At 47.0% G+C, this 16,098-nt stretch overlaps 1 protein-coding gene across 5 annotated transcripts in view; it reads left to right on the top strand.

Annotated features, from left to right (window-relative positions):
- Nucleotides 1-16,098, top strand: part of Eftud2 (elongation factor Tu GTP binding domain containing 2) — a 47,238-nt gene that overhangs the window by 13,805 nt on the left and 17,335 nt on the right. For all 5 annotated transcript variants that reach the window (NM_001398599.1, NM_001398598.1, XM_063268747.1 and 2 more), the window contains 10 exons: nt 720-798; nt 2,146-2,221; nt 2,665-2,730; nt 3,406-3,441; nt 5,491-5,581; nt 6,581-6,663; nt 8,496-8,662; nt 10,183-10,307; nt 14,692-14,755; nt 15,089-15,179. In NM_001398599.1, coding sequence (NP_001385528.1) covers nt 720-798; nt 2,146-2,221; nt 2,665-2,730; nt 3,406-3,441; nt 5,491-5,581; nt 6,581-6,663; nt 8,496-8,662; nt 10,183-10,307; nt 14,692-14,755; nt 15,089-15,179 — 878 coding nt within the window. The remainder of the gene's footprint in view (nt 1-719; nt 799-2,145; nt 2,222-2,664; nt 2,731-3,405; nt 3,442-5,490; nt 5,582-6,580; nt 6,664-8,495; nt 8,663-10,182; nt 10,308-14,691; nt 14,756-15,088; nt 15,180-16,098) is intronic.

The raw sequence follows: 16,098 nt of genomic DNA, 5'->3' as shown, positions 1-16,098 counted from the left end.
TCAGAGAATCTTCAAAGTTCAGTGAATGAATTGGGCAACTTTTCTTTAATTTTCAGTATTATTTCTAGGTTAAGAGTCAGTTATCTTTGTCTCAGTATTCAGCAAAACTCCTAGCTCGTTAGTGAGCAAAAAGAGTTGGTATTTTGGGGCTAGAGCGATGGTTCAGCAGCTAAGAGCACTGCTGCACTTGTAGAGAACCCAGGCTCAATTCTGAGCACAGCTCACAACCGCCCGCAACTCCAGCTCCAGAGGACCCATACCCAGTGCCCTTCTCTGACCTCTGAGAGCTCTAGACATGCACACGATGTACAAATATACACATGAAATAGATAACTAAATATGTGTATATGTTTAAAGACTGCCACGCTCTCTAAGGTCAGTCTGCTGTTTCCCATGTAAATCCCAGCCTGCCTGAGCTCCTTGTGGAGCTTGTCCACCTCTTGATAGTGATCAGGAAAGTGGTTCCGTTGTAACATGGAGAGAGAGTTGGGTTTTTTGTGTCTGTTGTTTTCTCACATCCCACCAAATAAACAGAAATCCCTTCGCTGTCTCAGGCCGAAATAGCATTCCAGACTTTCTCAACTTGAGGGACGGATCCTTGAGAATAAACTAAATTGCTGTTATAGATCATGGCCTCTGAAGCCTGATCCAGCAGAGCCGAGCTCCTCCCTTTGTTTTACACCTACCTACATGTCACCCCTTTTCTTCTTTCCTCCCAGAGCCTATTATAAAGCCAGTGAAAACCAAGAAATTCACTCTGATGGAGCAGACATTACCTGTCACGGTGTATGAGATGGAGTAAGTTTTAAGGCCCCTCTGTTCTTTTCCTAGAGGCAAGAAAAAGTGGTTTGTGGTTGAAACATGCAGAGAATTATGACAGCAGTTCTTCATGATCTGTCAGAGTATGGCTGCTGGGGAGTTTAGGTTCAGTTTTCTCTCCCAGCCCTCATCTGGATGTCAGTTGTCTCCCCTTCCTCCATCCCAGCACCACCTCTGACTCACAGTAGTCCCTGAAGCCAGTCTCCGAGACCGCGTGGGCTTATAATTACCTGCATGGAGCCCTGTGTTCTGTTGATCAATTTCAGAGCTGTGGCCAGCAGCTGAGAAATAGCTCCTGGAAGCGTCCTCTGACAATCATTTTATTCTCCCTGTCCATCTGACAGTCTTTTTATTCTGTCTGTCTGTTGCTTTCTCTGTAGTGGGAGGGTTGTTGTTTATTTGTTTATTGTTTGTTTGTTTGTTTGTTTGTTTGCTTTTGGAGACAGGGTTTTTCTGTGTAGCCCTAATTGTCCTAGAACTCACTCTGTAGACCAGGCTGGCCATGAACTCAAGGAGATGCACCTTCCTCTGCCTCCTGAGTGCTGGGATTAAAAGTGTGTGCTGCCACCTGTTTTTTGTTTGTTTCTTTGTTTGTTTTTTTTTTTTTTTTGGTTCTTTTTTTTTTTTTTTCGGAGCTGGGGACCGAACCCAGGGCCTTGCGCTTCCTAGGCAAGCGCTCTACCACTGAGCTAAATCCCCAGCCCCTGTATTTTTTTTTAAGACAAAAGATTTATTAGATAGCCAAGGATGATGTTAAATTTCTACTTCCCCTGCCTCAACCTATGAGGTGTTGAGACTGTAAACCTGAACTACATGCCCGGCTGTTCATCGCATCTTCCTGTTTATCCACTACCTCAGGTCTCATGCATTCCATGCTGGTTTTGCTCCTGTTGCCTCCACCACCTAAGCACTAGGCTTACTACATGCCCCATCATGCCAGCCTGTCTGAAGCAAACCTTTCTTTGTCAGTCATTTTACTGTTGAAATCCATATCGTGGTGGACATGAGGCCCAGTGAGAAGGGCAAGTCTGACAAACTAAGTTTGATTCTTGAAACCCAGATGATAGAGAAGCAACTCCCCAAAGTTGCCTCCCAGCCTCCCCATGCACTCTGTGGTGCATGCCTGTACACTTTCATCCAGACGGCATGGTCTCATGATCTTGGTTTCCAGGCTCTGTTGTCTCTTGGGCACCCTGAGTCAGGGCTCTGAGTATTCTGCAGTTGATCTGAAAGGTGTTCTTGGCTGGAAATAGCTGAACGGCCTCTGTGCCACCCTAGGGGGAGCTTCTGTCATAATTTCTCTCCCCTTTGCCTTTTTCCTTCCAGTTTCTTAGCAGATCTGATGGACAACTCTGAGCTCATCCGAAATGTGACCTTGTGTGGCCATCTCCACCATGGCAAGGTGAGAGACTGTTCTGTTTCTTGGGATGGGATTTCTCTTTGTCCCTGCTCTTCTTCTGAGGCCTTATGAAGTTCTAAGGCTCAGTGGGTGGGTGGGGACACTACTATAACCCTTCCCTGCATGCTCTTGTGGAACCCTTACAACATTCCAGCCACTCAAATGCCTGAGTCGTGTGTTTACATCTAGACAGAGAAAGGGAAATTGAACCTTACTCTGGTTTTATAACCTTTATTTCCTGAGGGAGGACTTTCCAAGAGAGAGTTCATCTTTCATTGAAAACTAATCTTGTGGCTTCTGTGTTAATCCTTCGCTGTCCCATAATTCTCTTTGTTTTTCTCTACCTTCCTTCATGTCTGAACTATGTGGTGCATTGGGAGCTTGGGGAGAATGGCACAGATTTTGCTCCCACAATTGCAGGTCTTACCCATCTCTTTTTTTTTCAGACCTGTTTTGTAGATTGTTTAATAGAACAGACGCATCCGGAAATCAGAAAGCGCTATGATCAAGATGTAAGTAGAACTTGGGCTGAACTGTCGGGAATGAAGCGGGATGCCTTGCTCCCTCCAGTCCCTTACCTGCACTCATCAATAGAGGTGTCTTTAGACTGCTGCTGTGATTGGAATCTATTAATAGGCGTAAGCAGATAATTTGAGCTTTCTCGAGCATGGAGAATGTTAACCTGCAGTATTTTTAGGTGATCTGTTCTGCATTTGGGATCCCTCCTCAGGCTGTATCCTGACTTTTACAGTCTCTTTTCTATCATTTTATTAACAGCCTGCTCTATAAATATCTCACAGTCGGGCCTTGTTATTTTCATGGTAAATTTAAATGCCTGTGAACAAGGCCAACTGTGGCAGCAACTCTCAGTGCAATAAATGTTCATACTCAGCCAAATTGACTGTTTGACGTGTGAGACTTGGAGGCTCCTAAGATCCAGTGTAGTGTGTACAGCCTAGCTCTCCAGCCACACGTGATTGTAGTGTCCACTTACTCCCACCCCTGCATCTCCATCTGGGAGGGCACTGGTCTCGCTGAGTGGGTTGCTGTGGGGACACTGCTGTCTTCAGTCAGTTTTCCTCCTGAGGGAAGCACCTGGAGTTGGGAGGAGGCGAGGAGGTTGATTGATGGTCTGCGTATGGGAGAGAAGTCTGAGCTCGGGCGCTGACATCATGATTGTTTTTCAGCTATGCTATACTGACATCCTCTTCACAGAACAAGAGGTAAGTGAGTCGTGGGAAATCAGACTCTGCCTACACAGACCCACCAGCCGTAGGTTTGTAGAGGATAGGAGCCTTCACCGGAGCACTGCCATTTAGCCTTGCTCTGCACTTCTCTCTCGCTGCTCTCAGTCATCCCACAGTGAGAACTGGGAAGGCAGGCTGAGTACAGGTGCGAGCCTCCCAGTCCTCGAGTAGATGATGATGAGAGCTGATGCTCGTATTTGTAAAACTCCACACGATCTTTTCAGTATCCCACAGTCCCTAAAATGTCTCCGGTGGGACCATCTGCTTCCAGGAGGGGCTTCTCTGTGAAGGGCTGTAGTCCTGTGTGCCACTTGTCTCTTTCAGCCTGGATCTGTCCCCTCCTTTATAATCTGTCCCTTTTTTCCCTAACGAACTATGTGGAAGGCTCTCACATGTGCACAGGGTTAACTAAAGGAATTTAGGGCAGTGTTGCCCAGGATAAGCCATCCTAACAGCAGCGTTAGTGTTTTTGACAGTCACTGTTTGAGTGTGGTGGGATTTTGTCTGGGTTGTTTTTTTCTATTGTCCATGCTGGCCTCAGACTCAACATGATGTGCTGCGGCCTCCCAGTGCCTGTCACAGACCTCACTGTGGAGTTTTGGAAGTTTTTCCCTTTTTCTTATTTTTTTGGGGGGTGTGTGGGGAGTTGTGAGTGAGATGGGGTCTCTCTATGTAGTGCTGTCTTGGAATTTGCTATGTAAACCAGGCTGGCCTTGAACTCACAGACATCCTCCCGCCTCTGCCTCCTGAGTGTTGGGATTAAAGGTGCACAGTGTGAGTGCCTAGCTTTTCTCCCTTTTAAAATACTTACTTCCTTTTAGAACCTTTAAGTATTTCTTTCCTTTAAAAACAAAAACAAACGCCCTCAGCCCAGATTATTTCTTTTTTTTTTTTTTTTTCTTTTTTTTGGAGCTGGGGACCGAACCCAGGGCCTTGCGCTTGCTAGGCAAGTGCTCTACCACTGAGCTAAATCCCCAATCCCCCTTCTTTTTATTTTTATGATGCTCATGGGCTTTGTTTCCAAGGAAGGACCTGGGGTCTTTGCGCTTACGTCACTGCTTTGCTCTTCTCATTTCCCTTCGTAACTAATCACCCTGCAGTATGGGGAGATGCACCATCTTGCTGATGGACAGGTAGAACAGACCTGTAATCGCAGCTCCTGAAAAGGCCCATTGGAAGTTCAAAGCCATCTTTGTGGAGTGGCTTCTGCCTTTAATCCCAGGACTAGGAGGCAGGGGCAAGTGGATGGATCGCTGAGTTTGAGGCCAGCCAGGAAGGAAGTTGCTCAAAGTCTACCAGGGGTACAGAATTAGGATGATGTCAGCCTCAACAATTTAGTGAGACTTTGTCTCAAAACATTAGAGCTGAGGTTACTGATCACCTAGCATGTGAGAGACCCATGTTCAGTCCTATTGAATTCTTTCCCCTGCCCCCCAAAACATTAGTTTTGGGGCCAGAGATGTAAGTCTGTGGTAGAATACTTGCTTAGTATATACAGGCTAAGCAAAAAAAAAAAGGGGGGGGTGAGTGCACAGGCCTCTAATCAGAGACAGGGGGATCTCTCAGTTTGAGAGCAGCCTGGTCTACACAGAGAAACCCTGTCTTAAAAACAAAAAGCAAGGGCTGGAGAGATGGCTCAGCGGTTAAGAGCACCCAACTGCTCTTCCAGAGGTCCTGAGTTCAATTCCCAGCAACCACATGGTGGCTCACAACCATCTGTAAAGAGATCCGATGCCCTCTTCTGGTGTATCTGAAGACAGCTACAGTGTACTTATATATAATAAATAAATCTTTAAAAAAACAAAACAAAAAACAAGCCAAACAAACAAAATCTGTGTGTCTGTATGTCTGTGTGTGAATGTTTTCTATCAACAAAATCATGGCAGATAGAGTTCTAGATAAAAAGAATTACTCTAAGCAGCTACAAGGAGGGTGTCTGACGTAAGCAGCTGGCAACTGCTAACCCCAGAGCTGAGTGACTCCTCCGGCTCGGGGAGAAGTCCTGAGCATCTGTCTGGATTTCAGAGAGGCGTCGGCATCAAGAGTACTCCTGTGACGGTGGTGCTGCCGGACACCAAAGGGAAGTCTTACCTCTTCAACATCATGGACACACCAGGTGGGTGGGCCCTGCCCTGTCACGGCCTCATCCGGTTCCTCTGCTCCATTTCCCAGGGCACTACAGGGTGTTGCTAATGTTTATTCTCGTTCAAGGGTTCCCTTCCCTGTGACTCAGCAGCAGTTTCCTGCCCTTGGCTTCACTTCCATCTTTATTTTGCCATAGGGTTTAAATTTTAGGGACTTTCTGTATTCACTAACTTCAGTTTATGTCAGGCTCCATGCCTAGCCATGATGAAATAAAAGCGAGGGGGGCTGGAGAGGTGGCTCAGCAGTTAAGAGCACCGACTGCCCTTCCAGAGGTCCTGAGTTCAATTCCCAGCAACCACACGGTGGCTCACAACCATCTGCAATGGGGTCTGATGCCCTCTTCTGGTGTGTCTGAAGACAGCGACAGCGTACTTATAAATGAATAACTCTTAAAAGAAAAAGAAAGAGGGGGATTTGCTTTTAAAAAAAAAAAAAAGAAAAGTGAGTCAGTTGTGACTCCAGGAGAGGTGGACAGAACTTGCAGGATGCCATGGGCTCTGCTGTCAGCTGTTTCTTTTGTGGAAAGGGCTGACTTGGCGTGTAATCGTTTTATTTAATGTCGGAGCAGTTTGGGATCTGGCAGACCTGCCTTCAGTACGCCCTGTGCCTGATACTCTGAGGCCCCCGGCCACCCCTTCCTTCTTCCAGTTGTGCCTGCCTTGCCTGGGGCCTGTTTTCTTGGAGCAGCTCGAATGCTTCCTCTGCCTTTGCCATTTCCCTGCCTCCACATTGTTGGAGCTCCTGGGCTGTTGGTTGCCCATCAGACTAAGTTGGTGTGTCAGCTGCTTTACCTTCTCTATGTGGAGGCCTTCTATATAAACCCTTAGTCCCAGGATGGGACTCAAGTGGGAGAAATCTATACACTCTGAGGTGCTGTGGGCAGGAAGAGGGATATCTGGGGTTCATAGCACTGGAGTTAGAAGCTAACTGCCTCATCCCACCATGTGACGGCTGGCTATTTGCTTCCCAGGTCATGTGAATTTTTCTGATGAGGTCACAGCTGGCTTGCGCATCTCAGATGGAGTGGTCCTTTTCATTGACGCTGCTGAGGGGGTAAGTTAGTCTGGGCTCTTGGAAGCTAGTCCCCTGTTAACATGTCCCTACTAATGCCTTTGAGAGCCAGGGAACATGCAAGTTCATAGACTCAGGTTTGCTCTAAGTTCGGAGAAGTATGTGACATTCAAAGTTAGAGTGTGCTGGAAAGTCTTTCTATTTCTGAACTGGAAGATTGGATATGCCAATGACCTCATTCATACCATTACTAATGAGACACCAGCAGAGGGAGCCAGAGGCGCCTTATTAAAAGTCAAACATTGTACAAGGAACTCCCTCTTGTCTACAATTTATCTCTGTATGAGAAATTCGCTCTTATGTCTGTTCCTGTGAGTTGTAGAAAAGTATTGACAAATTGGGGTTTTTTTTGTTTGTTTTTTTGTTTAGAGATGAGATTTTACTCTGGGCCTGGCAACATGGATCAGTTCTTAAGGCACTTGCTGCCAGATCTTGTTACCTGAGTTCAGTCTCCAGAACTTACACATGGTAGAAGCAGAGAGCCAGCTTCCAGAAGTCCTCTGACCTCCATACCACACTATTACATGAGCATAAGCACACACATAAAGATAGATAAGTGTAACTGTAAAAGAGAAAAAGACCCAGGCAGTGGTGGTGCATGCCTTTGACCCAGCACTTGGGATCTCTGCATTTGAGGCCAGCCTAGTCTATACATTGAGTTCCAGGACAGCCATTGCTGCACAGAGAAGCCGCATCGAGAAAAGAAAAAAAAAAGTTAAAAAGAAATCTCACAGTATAGCCCAGGTCAACCTGTAACTTATTGATTAGCCCAGGCTAGCCTTCAACTCAGAGAGACCCACATGCCTCTACCTCCTGAGTGATGGATTAAAGGTGTGTACCTCCCCACATAGCATCTCCTCATATCGCGGTGCTCTGGTTGACCCATCTGGCCCTCAGGTCCCTGTGGCTGGTCTTTCATTCTTCTGACCTACCTCAGGTTTTAGTACTTAATTTTTTTTTTTCCATACTTTTCCTGCCCTGATCCTAATACCAGCCATTTCTTCAATGAGTTCTGGCTTTCTAAATAGGGGAGACCATTATTTAGAAACAAAAGCTACTAGAGAGGTGCTCATTGCTGTGGTCTTCACCTCCCAGCCCATTCACCGAGCACAGTAGCTACCACAGCCACACGCCTATCACTTCTCTGCACTCAGGTGTGGAAAGCATCAAGTGTTCAAACAGTGTGGCTTTGTGTGCCTGTAGTCACGGCACTTGGGAAGTAAGAAGATTACTGCAAACCTGAGGCAAGCTGAGGCTATAAACCAAGGCCTGTCTAAGTAAATAAATAAATAAGAAGGATGACAACAAGCAATAAATGGCGTGTTCAGCCAGGCATGGGACGGATGGATACCTTTCACCGTAGCTGCCCTGGAGGCCAAGGGAGGAAGACAGCAGATCAAGACTAGCTTATACAGCTTAGTAACACCCTGCCTCAGAATAGACTGAAAAAGGCCTGGGGATGTAGCTCAAAGGTAGCAGGCCTCAAATGAACAAGGCTCTGGGTTTAATCCTTAGGATCACAGCAAGAAGAGAAAAAAAGATTGTACATCATTCATCCTAATCCTTCTAAATCCAATAAGTTCTTCCTAGCCCTCTAAGCCCCCAGTCATCGCTGTATTTACTTGCTTCTCCGTCCTGGTGGGTAGGTACCCTCTTAACAGTTCTGCATCTGCTGTGGGGATGGTCTTCCAGCTGACACTTCATCCCCGGGCCTTTCCCCCTTTTACTGAGTGTGTCGAGCATGTTCTCTTTGGCTCATCTGTAGACTTTGCCCTCTGCTCTTCCTACCACCTCTCGACCCTTGTGTTTCTCAGGTGATGCTGAACACGGAGCGGCTGATCAAACACGCAGTGCAGGAAAGGCTGGCAGTCACCGTGTGTATCAACAAAATCGACCGGCTGATCTTGGAGCTGAAGCTGCCTCCCACAGATGCTTATTACAAGCTACGGCACATTGTGGATGAGGTCAATGGCTTAATAAGGTATAAGGCCCTGTAGAGACCCTGAGGATTGCCTGTCTTTAGGAGAGCCTGGCTTTAGAAATGTTAATTTTACCCCTGAAGACCTCTGAGAGTAATGCTTTGGTGTGTGTTGATGAGCTTGTCAGACAGTTCAGACAATGCATGTCAGGTCTGCAGGATTGATTCCAGGCCTAGCCTCATCAACCCAGTGTGCAGTGTGACACATCTTGTTTGTCAGAATGTGACAACACATTTTGTTGTCAGTCGGATCTAAACAAGTCTGCATACCAGCCATGCTGAGTTGGGCAGGTTATTTAAAGCTTTGTTTGTTGATTTTATGTGTGTGAGTGGATTGTTTGTGTGAGTACCATGTACATGCCTGATGCCCACAGAAGCAATAAGAAGGTGTTAGAGTCTCTAAAGCTAAAGGTACAGAGAGTCGAGAGCATCAGTGCTGGGAGCCGAGCCTGGGCCTAGTGCAAGAGAAGTAGCCCCATAGCTCATCGGTGGTTTATTTTCTGTGTTTTGCCTCTGCACCATGTGCCTGCCTGATGCCTACAGAACTCAGACATTAAAGTGGAGCGTAATAGAGGATGGCGCTGAATGCCAGCCTGGGCTACAGGGTGAGCTCCAGGACAGCTGGGGCTACACAGAGACCCTGTCTCAAAAAGCTGGAAGGAAGGAAGGAAGGAAGGAAGGAAGGAAGGAAGGAAGGAAGGAAGGAAGGGGGGGGGGAGTGTCAGCATAAAATTGCAAAATGACAGGGGCTGGAGAGATGGCTCAGTGGTTAAGAGCGTTGACTGCTCTTCCAGAGGTCCTGAGTTCAATTCCCAGCAACCACATGGAGGTTCACAACCATCTGTAATGGGATCTGATGCCCTCTTCTGGTGTGTCTGCAGACAGAAACACTGTACTCACATATATGAAATAAATAAAATTTTTTAGAAAATGTGAAATGAGGCCAAACAGAATCCAGAGAGTGACAGTGGAGAGAGCAGCACTCAGTGTTGCTTTATGTCCTGTTCCAAACACACTCAGCCCTAGACAGGGCCTCTCATAGCCAAGGATGACCTTGAACCGATCTTCCTGCCTCCTTCTGAGTGCTGGGACAACAGGGTAAGCTGTCACATCCAGTACATGGTGCTGGGATCAGACCCAAGGCCTGGTGCATCCTAGGCAAGCACTGCCCCATCTCTTTATGTCCCCTTGTGTTGGGATTGACACATCTCCCAAATGTATCCCTCTGATCAGATTAATTTGTGTCCCCTTGATTGTCTGTGTGGGTAGCTTTTTCAAAACTGCTACATCCCATCTCTGGGAAATGAGCTTGCTACTGGGAGTTGGGGACAATTCTATCATGTCTCTTTCTTGACCAGGATTTTGGCAAATCTAAGAATCTTATGCTAGCACCTCCTGAGGCTGGAGAATGAAGGCTGACAGGGAGTTACTGCCCTTCCTCTTGGCAGTGTGTCAGATGCAGTGCAGCCTGGCATGGGGCTACTGCGCAGCCTGGCACTGGCTCACAGCAGTCTCTGTTTCAGCATGTATTCCACCGACGAGAACCTGATCCTTTCCCCGCTCCTGGGCAACGTCTGCTTCTCCAGTTCCCAGTACAGCATCTGCTTCACACTGGGCTCCTTTGCCAAGATCTATGCTGACACCTTTGGTAAGCTCTGCCTGCTGCTGTCTCGCCTGCTTCCCTAGTCATGTGTCCCCTGTCCTGCTGAATGGCTCAGAAATTGGCTTCCTATCACATTGCCTGTTTGAAGAGAGGGGCACTCCATCATCTCTTACTGTTGTGTCTCAGGCTTCTGAAAAGCCTCAGAACCTTTATTTAGGCTAAGCTCTTTCTAGACAGTTGTTTTATGTTTGGTGTGCATGTTTGCCTGCGTTTGCGCTCATGTGCACCAGCCATATGTATGTAGGTGACCTCATTGGCTAGAACAGGACATGAGATCCCTTGGAATTAGAATACAAATGGATGTGAGCCATTTTATGTGGGTGCTGGCAACTCTATCCAGGTCCTCTGCAAGAGCAGTGATTTCTATACAACTGAGCCATCTTTCTACCCCCTCGAAATAAGTAAAATTTTGAGTGATTGGGAAGAAGCCTGGTATTAAGGTGCAAGCTTTTAATTCTAGCCCTCAGAAGAAGGGGCAGGCAGAAACCTGTGAGTTTGAGGCCAGTCAGGGCTACATAAGGACACTTTTCTGAAGAAGATCTCGCTTTAGACATAAACAGGCCACCTAGAGAAGCCATCTGTAGATGCGGGGTTACATGTGCCCACAAAGCCTATTCAGTTCTTCTCCAAGATGGATGGAGCTTTGACAAGACAGAACTTCTTGCTGTTTTCCCAAATGTCTCTAGGCACTTATAACTGTGATAGGCGTCATTGAGGACTCAGACTGGATTGCAGTCAGCCTTTACAAGGCTCGCTGGCAGGCACTGGTGAATGAGTTCATGCATTCCCAGAGCCTTGACACGGCAGCTCTGGGAGCACTTTCCTACTCAGCGGCTCTCTGGCGTCCATGTCTGTCTCACTGATTGACTCTCATTCCCATAGGAGCTGTGCACTGAGTCTCCTGGGTGTCAGTATGAATGCGATTCTGTACAGGAGAGCTGTTACCCTGACTTTAGTGCTGAGGAGACAGGCCCCCAGTAGACAGTAGCACACCACCTCAGCCCTGCCTTCTGCCTGTCATGGGTACTGGTTGGTCTTGGTGCTTTTTTATCTTGTACTGTTTAGATTGGCTTGTTTGCTTTTTATTTTTATTTATTATTTTCCCCCCAGTACCTAGAATTAAATTCAAAAGCTAGGCAAACATTCTATAAAATTCTATTATATCCTGAAGATAAACCAGATAGATAGATGGATGGATGGATGGATGGATGGATGGATGGATGGATGATAGGTAGACAGACAAACTCATGGTTACAAGGTGGGAAAACAAGCTTATGACTTTTTTGCCATAACCACTGTTACGATTTTCTTATGGGTCCTACTGTACATACATGAATGAGATATCATATATGAGGCCTGAAAGATGGTTAGGCAGTTAAGAGCACTGGCTGGAACCTGGGTCGGATTCCTGCCACCCACATGACAACTGTAACTCCAGTTCCAGAGGATATAGTGCCCTCTTCTGGCCTCCATGGCACTGTATGCACATGGCGCACATACATATATGCAGACAAACATATAAAAGTACATTTATTTTGTTAAAGAGATACTATATAGAGACATCTTCTACATTTTCACTCCTCATTGGAATAGTGACCATGCCGTTCCACCGAATTCTTGCCATTAAATGTTTGAGTTTAGTTGTTTTTCAATTGTGAACTGGGCCGATGGGACTGAGTACCATGTCTAAACATGCAGGAGGTGCTGGGCTTTATCCTTAGCACCTAAATAAAGAAGTGGGTGGCGGAATGGGCTGATGGACAGTGAGGAAAACAGAAATGAGCAGAGTTCCAGGAGAAGTCTGGTTTCTCAGCATCCTTCGTGTTAGCGAGGCAGAGTCAAAGCTCTCCTGAACGTGAGTCAGAAGTGCTTCGGTTCTGTATGTTTTGGTTTCGTTTTTGAGAGTTTCACTCTCTCCCAGGTTGACCTGTTTTCTAGTCTAGCCTCATATTTCTACCTCACTATAGTGTGATGAAATAGTACAATTCCATCTCTGCAGGAGGCCCTGAATCCGGGAGACATGGGTGCTCATCCTTTGGCCACCATTAGTGACTGGAGAAGCAGCCATGGCTCTAGTGTCCTCTGATCATCACCATAAAAAGCCATGTAGCCCATGAGGAAAGGGCTGCACTGAGGGCAGCATTCAGGACCCCGGGCTCCTAGGCCTTCACTCTTCATATGTGATACAAACTACGTTTTATTACACATAATTGCTTACGAGTGGTCGCAGAACTTTCTGCTAAGTTGGGACCCCAGAACCTGTTGGGACCCCAGAACCTGTTGGGACCCCAGAACCTGTTTGCACTGTATTGTCAGGTCAGTCTGTCCTCTTTGGGCTGTGGAGTAGTGCAAGGCATGGTGAGTAAGAACTTCCTCGAGAAGAGTCAGCATCCCACCCTGGTGAGCAGTATTGTCAGGTCACCGCTCCCGAGCAACTGTCATTGTCAAGTGTTGGTGAAAGGAGGGAGGGAGGGCCACTTCCTGTGACCTTCCCTACAGGAAAATGACAGGGCTGGGCGGGTGGGCCATAGAGCCGAGCACTTCAAGGCTACAGGATTGGAAGGGGGCAGGTGAAGGCGGCATTGTGGCTCTCAGCAGACCATTCTCGGGTGTGCTGATGCACACCTGCAGTCCCAGCAACCAAGGAAGGCAAGAAACTTGTGAGTTCAAGGTCAGTTAAGCCGCAGAAGCACAGTAGTTGAGTGTTATGTCATTGGTAGAGGTTAGCATAACTAAACAGACAGGTAGTATTGGGGCCTGATGGAAGAGGGTTTGGGGTTCCAGGTGCTTGTTTTCATTGGCATTTAGGATCTATTAAAGATGGTGGTGTTTGCAATGCTCATGAAAGAGGGCATTCAGGAGTGACCGACTGCCTGTTTGGGGATTTTGTCAGGTACTGAGGGTTTATTTCTCTGGGAGACAAGGGTCTTACCAGGTTTCCTAGAAGGACCTTGAGTTTGGGATCTTCCAGCCTCAGTCTCTTCAGTAGGATTATAGACGCACATCAGTCTGTAATTTAGTCTTCCTCACTCGAAGTTCAGTCCAGTGTCTGTACTGCAGCTATAACTCGCGTGGCCAGGCGGAGCGGTTCACAGCGGAAGGGAAGATTCAGTGACTGGTAAAGTAGGACAGAAGCGGCAGGCATGGCACTCAGTTGGAAGAGTATATAGCACACAAGAGGCCTGGACATGGTGGTACACACATAAAATCTTAGCATTATGTAGTGAGTTCCAGCCAGCCTGGGCTAGATGCTACTCTTTAAAACAAACAAACAAAAAAGCAATGCCCGAAGAATAGGAAGGAGAAGTAGGTAGAAGAGGGTTCGGAACTTGTTTGCAGCAGTAGCTGCAATAAGAGAGAAAAATCTGGAGAGGAAATGGGGTTTTGGGGAAAGGGGCTACATTTCCTTATGCTGTCTGAGGTGAGAGGGGACAGCCTGCCATCTGAATAGAATTATCTAGGAGGTAGTTGGTGTTCTCAGTTCTCTAACTGAATGCTTCAGGAGCTCAGTGCTCAGGAGTTTTTGTTGTTTTGTAAGACTGAGGATCAACCCTAACTAGGGGCTTATTCATGCTGGGTTATATCCCATCCCAGACTCAGAGGAGCGTGGACTCTAGAAGCAACGGTTGCTTGCTTCAGTCTGATCAAATTCACATTGCAGTTAAACTGAAACTACTACTTGGTAAAAGACAAGACAGGTAGTTCTGGTGTCTCATGCCTGTAGGATGTGCTGAAGAGGTAAAGGCAGACAGATCTGTGAGTTTGGGGATAGCCTGCTCTACTTATGAGTTCCAGGCTAGACAGCTACATAGCGAGACGCTTATTTTTTTTTTCCTCTTTTCTTTTTTTTTCGGAGCTGGGAACCGAACCCAGGGCCTTGCGCTTGCTAGGCAAGCGCTCTACCACTGAGCTAAATCCCCAACCCCTCTAAAAGATGGCTTTCGTGTTTTCTCTTGGGTGACCTGGAAGTTAGGACTCCACCCAGTTAGGACTCCACCCAGTGGCACCTCGGTGATGGCTGCAGCTAGAAAATGGCCTCTGTGTGTTGCAGAGAGGATGGGCGTCACTACAGTGTACAGATGGACAAGTAGCCTGCTCCATCAGCAACACAGGCCATGCTCCTGTTCAGAGCAAGGCCTACGCTCAGGACCCTTGCACTAGGGGAGATGCCTGGGTTCTCCTTCTGTCTCTGCTGTGACTTTGTTTAGGCCAGTCGTGATCTCCTTTGTGCTTAATCAGAAGGGGATGGTCTAGACCTTGAGAAGGAAGGTACTAGAACTCTTCAGCTTTAAATCACTTGCAGCACCCAAAACAGAATTTTGAACTACACTTTCCCAGGCAAATTGTAATTGTGTGGCTTCTTTCATAGGTGACATTAATTACCAGGAATTTGCTAAAAGACTCTGGGGTGACATCTACTTCAATCCTAAGACGTAAGTATCATGTGGGGCGTTACTCTTGTGGACTGATGTTTTCCCAGTAACAACACTTGACTTTCTGAGGCTAAACCCTGCTTTTGTCTTATGCATGAACAACCATGCTTCTGCAACTTTGAATGCTTGGCATCTTGGCTGTAGTGGAGGGAGAGGCTGTTTTCCCCAGGTCTTTCAGGTCAGGTCAGGTCAGGCATGTGGGACAGCCACACTAAGCCCCAGAGTCCTCCCTCTTCTTGGCTTCTACTTCGACTCAGAATTTAAGCAATGCACCCTTGGGATAAGCCACATACTCCTTCCTTGGTCACTCACAACACTTCTTTTTCTCTTTAGGAGAAAGTTCACAAAAAAGGCTCCAAGCAGCAGCTCCCAGAGGAGCTTCGTGGAGTTCATCTTGGAGCCTCTCTATAAGATCCTGGCACAGGTGAGTGTGGGCCACCTGCTTCAAACCTGCTCAGTCATCGCTTGCTTATTTTTATTTAGTGAGTGCTATGGAAGGCTATTTGTGTGGGGCATGTGCATGTGTGCTTGTGCACACACGTATGTAGGCCAGAGGTTGATGTCTGATGTCCTCCTCTTTAGTACTTGACCTAGTTTTTTGAGACAGGATCATTCACTAAGTCTGGAGCTCACCACTTGACTAGATTCCTTGACCAGTGAGCCTCTATGGTCCCTGTCTCCGCCTCTTGGTGCTGGGATAGAACTTCTACAAGCGTGCCCTAGCTCAGTGCCTCAGGCCTCCACAGTATGCACTAAGCCATCTCCCCAGCCCCATCATCACTTGTTTATTAAAAACCTTTAATCCCAGTACCATGGAGACAGAGGGAGACAGAGCTGAGCTCAAGGCAGCTCAATCCACATAGGAGGTTCCAAGACAGCCAAGGCTTCACAGAGAAACCCTGTCTCAAAAATTGCAAAACCTTTTGGAGGACTGAAGAAACAACTTTAGTGGTTAAGTATACTTGTTGATCTTGTAGGGAACCTGAATTCACTTCCCAGAACCTCACAATTGTGTGTGGCTACAGCCACACAATTATAATCTGCCTGGGACAGTGTAGTTCAGAATTCTGTGAGCACCTGTTGGGCAGCTCTCAGGCACCTGTAATTCCAGTTTCTGGGTATATGGTGCCCTCTTCTGGTCTCCTTGGGCATCTGCATGCATGTGGTACGCATACCCACCACACTCAATGCACTTGTACATACACATAAAATTAAAAACTTTAGTCATAGAGGCTGGACATATGGCTCAATGTGGCAGAGTTCTTGTCTGTCATACGCAAAGCCTTGGGTTCAATTCTTAGCACTAAGACTAGGATGGGAGCCTAAGCCTGCAATCCCAGTAC

Source organism: Rattus norvegicus, chromosome 10 (genome assembly GCF_036323735.1).
Source record: "Rattus norvegicus strain BN/NHsdMcwi chromosome 10, GRCr8, whole genome shotgun sequence".
Classification (NCBI taxonomy): Eukaryota; Metazoa; Chordata; class Mammalia; order Rodentia; family Muridae; genus Rattus; species Rattus norvegicus.
Note: the sequence above shows the minus strand (reverse complement) of the source record. Positions and strands in the feature narration are given on the sequence as shown.